Source organism: Tupaia chinensis, unplaced genomic scaffold, assembly GCF_000334495.1.
Source record: "Tupaia chinensis unplaced genomic scaffold, TupChi_1.0 Scaffold000159_1, whole genome shotgun sequence".
NCBI lineage: Eukaryota > Metazoa > Chordata > Mammalia > Scandentia > Tupaiidae > Tupaia > Tupaia belangeri.
This window is the reverse complement of record NW_006159630.1, coordinates 6,710,213-6,717,227: the sequence shown is the minus strand read 5'-3', so window position 1 is coordinate 6,717,227 and position 7,015 is coordinate 6,710,213. Positions and strand designations below refer to the sequence as shown.

The 7,015-nt window shown below is 52.7% G+C and overlaps 1 protein-coding gene across 10 annotated transcripts in view; it reads right to left on the bottom strand.

The window, feature by feature from the left end:
- The window catches only part of SLC25A19 (solute carrier family 25 member 19), a 12,955-nt gene extending 7,329 nt beyond the window's left edge, over positions 1–5,626 (bottom strand). For 3 of the 10 annotated variants that reach the window (XM_006145821.3, XM_006145820.3, XM_006145822.3), the window contains exons 1-4: positions 5,524–5,612; positions 4,939–5,019; positions 1,281–1,450; positions 942–1,097 (exon numbers count right to left, since the gene is read on the bottom strand). In XM_006145821.3, coding sequence (XP_006145883.1) covers positions 942–1,097; positions 1,281–1,412 — 288 coding nt within the window. In that variant the 5' untranslated portion in view covers positions 1,413–1,450; positions 4,939–5,019; positions 5,524–5,612. Of the gene's footprint in view, positions 1–941; positions 1,098–1,280; positions 1,451–1,535; positions 1,720–4,938; positions 5,020–5,523 lie in introns of all 10 variants that reach the window. The other 7 variants (XM_006145815.3, XM_027770794.1, XM_027770791.1 and 4 more) reach the window with 6 other exon arrangements.
- Positions 5,627–7,015: the final 1,389 nt, after the last annotated feature.

The window sequence follows — 7,015 nt, the reverse complement described above, 5'->3', positions numbered from 1 at the left end:
CCATCTGACTTTCGCAGGAGACCCCACGGAGCAGGTGACTGCGGCGCTGTTTGAGAATCCCCCTTCTCTGGGGCAGATTCTGTGGGAATGTGTCCCCCAGGGGAACCCCCTCCACACAGACCTTCCTCCAGCCACCTCAAGGCCACTCAGCTTCCTGAGTCCGTGACGCTGTTCCATGTACCCACCTCACACAACACCTCTGTGCCAGCCGGAGACGGAACAGCAGGGGCACGTCAGCCCCGTAGGCCTCCGGCCTGTGCAGTGGCTGTGACAGCTGTGAAGAGCAGGCAGAGACGGCTCGGGGCTCGCTGCCCACGTGGGAACCTCAGCTGGGCCACTCGCTGGCTAGGACTCTGGCTGGGCTAATTACATAAGCCCTGTCTGCCTCAGAGCTCCTCATCCATAACACAGGGGTGGCGGTTCTGGCAGTAGCATGGTGGTTAAGGCGCTGGACTCCTGCTTAGCTGACCATGGTTTGGGTCCTGGACCCAGTGGCTTGAAAATCATACCAGGCACGTGTGCATGTGCGTGTGTGTGTGCCCAAAATCCCAGGAGGAGAACAGAGGAAAAGGAGGACAGTAGGGCCATGCCCCCGGGGGGTGATTTTTCACTTTCCCTCTCACTGTCTCTCTCTGGTGAGCCTTTATAACACCTAAACAAGTAAAATAAAATAAAACAAGGGTAACAGTGGAACCTGTGAGACGGTGTGAGGCTGTCTGCGTGAAGTGCTGAAAACCTCTTCAAGGGGCTGGCCCATGGTTGGCACCCCACAGCTATGTGACCACGGTCTATGCACTGTGGCTTATACCCGCTCAGCTGAATGGAGGAACAGCTAGAGCCAAGAAGCCCGGCTTCTAATCCCACTCCCCAGTTGAGGTGAGCGTCCTGCATGCCTCACCCTCCCTCTGCTCCTGCACTGAGCACCAGACCCCCCCACCTACTTGGACAGCCCCGTAGCTGATGGAGAGAAGTTGCGCGGGGATGTGTCCCTTCCAGAACGCCGCCGGGCCCTCCTCCTGTAAGATCTGCCTCGCGGCCTGCAGAATGCCATGGTATTTTGCGTTGGGGTCACTGCGAGACAAGCGCTCGATCTGAAGCTGGGGATCAAGATCAGAAAGGTCAGGACAAGGGGAGGGCTGAGGAGGGAGTTCAGAAAGGGCGGTGGAGGCGAGGACGAAGGCGAGGAAGCGTGTCTCCTTGACAAAGCGCCAAGTCTCAGGAGCTGCACACGCAACTGAACGCGCTCTCCAGCCCTCCTTGCAGAAACAGGGGAGGGGTACCTGGAAACGGATCTTGATGACATCCAAAGGGCTGATCAGCACTCGTGTGACAAGTCCAGACACAGACCCAGCCACCGCCACCTCGAACTTGGTGACGTTCCTCCCATCTGCGCTGGGGTCATAGCCGACCATCCCTGCCTCTGGCCCACGCACTGCCCATTGGTATCAAGCTAAAGGCAAGAGACGTGGAATGAACACCAAGGCTTCTCAGGGCCCCTGCTGCGACACCACCTCCTCAGGGCAGCCCTCCCTGACCAGCTGTTTAAAGCAGCACTGCTGTGTTCCTTCCAGCACTCGTTACCAGGGGATATCTGTACTGGTAAGTTTCCGGCCTCTCTCCTCCACTTGAAACGTGCCGAGGGTGCGACCTCACGTGTGCATCCCACCTGCCCAGTACCTGGGGTAGAGCCCCCAACGGCACCTGCCCAGTACCTGTGGACTGAATGACAGGCAAATCGCTCACATCCAGAGATCAATTCGCTTTCCGACGACACCTGGCAACTTTAGGGCATGCCCCCGTCTGAGATCAAGTGTGAGCCCACTCGAGCTGAACACTGAGGGGGACTGTCAGATGTGTGGGACCAGACAACAGGCCTGGGATTCTCCAAGAAGCCCACACCACCCAAAGGCAAGGCCCGGGGACCTTGGGCATCTCCCCTCCCTGCTCTCTGCACACACTGCAGGCTCGCCCTGGCACAGGGGCATGCTTCACTGTGGAAGGGTATCCAGGCCCCATGATCTGACCATGTGGACGCTTTCCGCCTCACTCTGGACCATCCTTGCTCTTCCTATGCTCAGCCACGTGTCGGACTGCTTCTGATGGTGCTGAAGAGCGTGTGTCACAGCCTGTCTGCTGGCCTTGCCTCAGCGTGCAAGCTCCCCGCGTCTGATGGGCAGCCCTACTCCTACTCGCTCTTCCCAAGGCAGCTCCCTCAGGCACCAGGGCTTGGCGAAGGAGCACCCCTCCGGGAGGCGAGCTTATTTCCTGTCCAGCTCTCTGCACACTTGCTGATGTGTGTTCTCTGTCCTCTCTACCCACAAGGAGGCTCCATACCTGCAGGGACTCAGTAGCCTACAGACAGCTGTATCTCCGGAGATCAGCCCAGTGTCTGGTATGTGGTTAAGAGCTGTGCGTTGGGAGCTAAGTCCCTCATGGCTGACCATGGTTCAAAGCCTGGCCCTGGTGGCTTGAAAAATATGCGAGGCACATGTGCATGTGTGCCCAAAATCCTGATGGGAAGGAGAAATGGAGGAAAGAGAATGTGATTTGACCACACCCCACTGAGGGTGCTTTTCCTCTCTGGCCAGAGCATGTGCCCTCTCACACTGAAAACAAAAAAAGACAAAAGAAAGCTACCCAATAAATGATTAAAAATCAACCTTTAGGGGAACCAGCAGTTAGCGCAATGGCTATGTCGCTGGACTCCCATGTAGTCGACTACGGTTCGCGTCCTGGACCCGGTGGCTTAAAACTTACGCCAGGCGCGTGTGCGTGTGTGCCCAAGATCCCGAGAGGAGAATGGAGGAGACAGGATTGCCCCATGGAGGGGGATTTCTCGCTTTCTGTCTCTATGTCTCTCTGTCTGTCCGGCAAGCGCACGCACCCTATAGCGAATAACTTCTCCCCGCCCCCCCCAAAAAAATCAACCTTTAGAATACAGAAGAACTTTGCAGAAAGCACACCTATTATCTGTGCCACTGTGCTGAGCCAATAAATATCATTTCAAACGACTGAATACTGCTCCACTAAGTGGGTGTGTCACAGCTTTTATTCTCTGGCCACAGGGTGGCATGTGCTTCCCAGAAAGAGAGAGACAGAGAAAGAGGGAGGAAGAAAGTGCCCCTTAATAAGGCGTGGCCACAACCCAATCCTTTTCCTTCATTTTTCCTTCCCATCAGGATTTAGGGGGCAGGCATACAAACGAGCCCAGTGTGTTTTCCAGGCTGCCAGGGCCAGGATTTGAATGCTGGTTGTCATGGGGGATCCAACTCCTAATGAAAAACACTTTGACCTCTGTGCTACTGCGCCAGCCCATTCTTTGTTTGTTTTTAATATGTATTTATTTCAAGACACTCCAGTTCCAGGGGAGCCATAGTGATGCGGCAGCAGCAGCTGAGGCCACAAGGGAGGTCACGGGGGATCCGGCGCTCTAACTGCTGAGCTACAGGTTGGCCCTCTTTCTGTCATTACTGAGTTTGATGTGGCAAAAATAAACTAGAAACATATATAAAATGACTTTAGGAGGGCCAGCAGTTGGCATGGTGGTTAAGGAGCTGGATCCCACATGGCCAACCATGGTTTGAGTCCTGGGCCTGCTGGCTTGAAAATCATGCCGGGCATGTGTGCTCAAGATCCTAGGAGGAGGGACCAGCAGTTAGCGTAATGGCTATGTCGTTGGACTCCCACGTAGTCGACCGCAGTTTGCATTCCAGACCCAGTGGCTTAAAACTCACGCTGGGTGCGTGTGCGTGTGTGCCTAAGATCCCAAGAGGAGAATGGAGGAGAAGGGACTGTGGCGTGGCCATCCCCTCGGGGGGTGATTTCTCGCTTTCTGTCTCTCTCTCTTTCTCTCTGTCTGGCCAGCGCACGTGCCCTACAGTGAAAACCTCTCCCCAAAAAAAAGATCCTAGGAGGAGAATAGAGGAAAATGGATTGGGGTGTGGCCATCCCCCCCAAGGAGTGATTTCTCACTTTCCCTATCTCTGTCTCTCTCCAGCAAGTGCATATGCTCTATGGCAAAACCTTAAAAATAAATAAATGAATAAATGAAAGATTTCAGATGGGACCTTAGAATTAGCTTATGGGTACTCGTAGTAATGCAGAGGGCATTGCCTGCAGGATGGTAAGCTCTAGCCTGTCCATCATTATCTTATTTCTCCTCTCACCCACCCTGGAACTCCTCCCTAGGCATCTATGAGAACCAGTTTAAACCTGGGCAGGCGAATAAGAGGCAAAACCTCCCCCAGGATTATACAGAGACTGCTCAGGTCACGCAGGGCAGTATTGGGTTTCCTGCCAGTCTGAGAGAGAAACAGGAGCAAAGCCAGTGACAGGTGTCCTGACGGGGTTTTGGGAAGAGCCTGGAGGCTACCAGACTCTTCTTTCATGGAAGCCCTGCCTATAACTGCACGATACACACCCAAGAAAAAGGTGGTGGGGGAGGGTGGGTTGTGCAGCAAGTTGTAGAAATAAGCAGGTCCAGAAACCAGTGTTCAAATCCCACTTCTCCCATGCACCTTGAGCACTGTTTTTTTTTGTTTGTTTGTTTTTTGTGTTTTTTTTGCTGTAGAACCCATGTGCTCATTGGAGAGAAACAGAGAGAGAGGGAAAGTGAGAAATCCTCTCCGGGGATGGTCACTCCACAGTCTCTTCTCTTCCATTCTCCTCTCAGGATTTTGAGCACATATGCACACGTGCCTGGTGTGTATTTCAAGCAGCCAGTCAAGGACCCAACCGGTAAAGTTGGCCATGTGGGATCCAGCCCCCTTAACCACCGCTATAGGCTGGCCCCCCAGGGCAGGTTTATTTAAACAGGAGCTGGTTTTTCTCTTCTAGAAAGGGAGAATGAAACATGCCCTGTTAGCCCAGATTGCTGGGAGGTTAATATAAGATACCGTATGTGATAAGCTTTGTGAAAAAAGTAAGAGCTATATATACCTGTAGGGGCTTGTTAAACCCAGGACAATGGTGGTCTTATCTCTTTTGCTAGTTCCAAATCTGCCGTTTGTACCAACAAGCCTTGTATTTATCCGAAGAGACAAAATAAAAATGAAAAACGATTATATGCACGCCTCTAATGCAGCACCGGAGGCTGGCGGCTGGATGCGGTGTGTGTGAGTTCACCTTTCCCACCCACTTTACTGCGGCAGACCCCGGTGTTCGGGGTCACAGGTGCCCCGCGGAGAGTGTCCGTGTGCCCTGTCCTGTGTTCAGCTAAAGGACTCCGCAGACGCCCCCGCGGAGGTACACGGGTGTCCAGGCTGCCTCGGGCTGTGTCTTCCTCCCGAGTCAGCCAGGACGCCGAGGTGGGCCCCCACGTGGACAGGTGCCGGGTGTGTGTGTGTAGGGGGGTCTGCCTCCCGCGTCCCTGGAGACGCTTCTCAGGTCAAGGGAAACACGTGTGCCTACGGTCCCCGCCCCTGCATGAATACCCGCGCCCGTGGCTACTCCCGGTCCGTCCCAGGGAGTGAAGTGCAGGTGCCCGAGAAGACTGCAGGAAGGACGGACATGGAGGTCACTCACCCGGCTCAGTCAGCGCGGCCCGGCTCGCCGCGCTCCGCTCTACCTCCCTGCTCAGGCAGCCTAACTGCAAAACTCAACGGCGCCCGGCAGAAACGGACGGGCTGCTAAGCCAATCACCACGCAAATCCCCACAGACGCTGGACCAATGGTTGTACGGTCGAGGTCAAGCCAACGCCTACCGCAAGGTGTTACTGGGTAGTGTAGTTCTCCGCTACCGAGGGCTCCCCGCCCCTGCGGGCGCACAGCCACCTGGGAGATGTAGTTCCGCTACGCGCGCGTGTCCTGACCGCCCAGTGGCTTCTGTGTGAGAAGTGACCTTGTAGGCGGCGTAGACGGTTAGGGTGCTGAACTTCAACCTTAGTTTGATCAGAGAGAGAGGGTGAGAGTGAGAGAGAGAGGAAGTGAGAAAGCAAGCCACCAGACTCAGGACTCGAACCCCGGTCGGCCATGTGGGAGTGTCCAGCGCCTTAACCACCACGCTACCTGCTGGTCGTCCCAGTACCAAGATAACCTAAATTTGGGAAAGATGGTGGGAAGCCTAGCAAAAACATAAGGGACAGACAGGAGAAAAAAAGGTGATTTAAAAATATATGTATTATTTTATTTAATTATATGTATTATTATTATTATTATTGTTTAATTTGACCAGAGAGAAAGGTAACGTGAGAGTCAAGCCACTAGGTATAGGACTTGAACTGTGGTTGACCATGTGGGAGTCCAACACCTTAACTACCAGGCCAGCTGCCAGCCTCCAAAACAGGTGATTTTTAAAGGTCAGGACAACGAAGACAAGTATACAGCTTTTTTCCCCCTAAAGTTTATTACACATAATTTCTTATTGTAAAAATAATATTGAAACTACTGGACCAGCAGGTGGTGTGGATTCCACATGGCCAACTCTGTCGGAGTCTGGACCCAGTGGCTTGAAAAACATGCCAGGTGGCGTAAAGGTTATGTTGCTGGACTCCCACATGGCCAACGGGGGTTCAAGTCCCAGACCTGGTGGCTTGAAACGCCGTAGGTGTGCGCATGTGTGCCCAAGATCCTGAGAGAAAATGGAGAAGGGATTGCACATGGCCATTCCCCAGGGAATGATTTCTCCCTTTCTATTTCTTCCTCTCTCTGACCAGTTCACATGCCCTATAGCAAAAATCTCTCTTAAAAAAAAAAAAAAAGAAAAGAAAAAAACATGCCATAGGTGTGTGCATATCCAAAATCTCCGGAGGAGGATGGAGGTCAAGGGATCGCAAAGTGGCCATCCCCCCGGAGGGTGCTTTCTTACTTTATCTCTCTAGCAATTACTTGTTGCCTATATAAAAATAATAATTTGTCATGTTGAGGAAATTTTCCTTAGATTTTTTGACATTTTTCAACATCTTCCTCTGTTCTCTGTGTTTTCTTTTTTTATATACAATTTTTATTATTTTTAATGCTTCTTTATACACTTAATCGCTATACATCATTTAGATTGTAAAGAGACTTTACCCAGCGT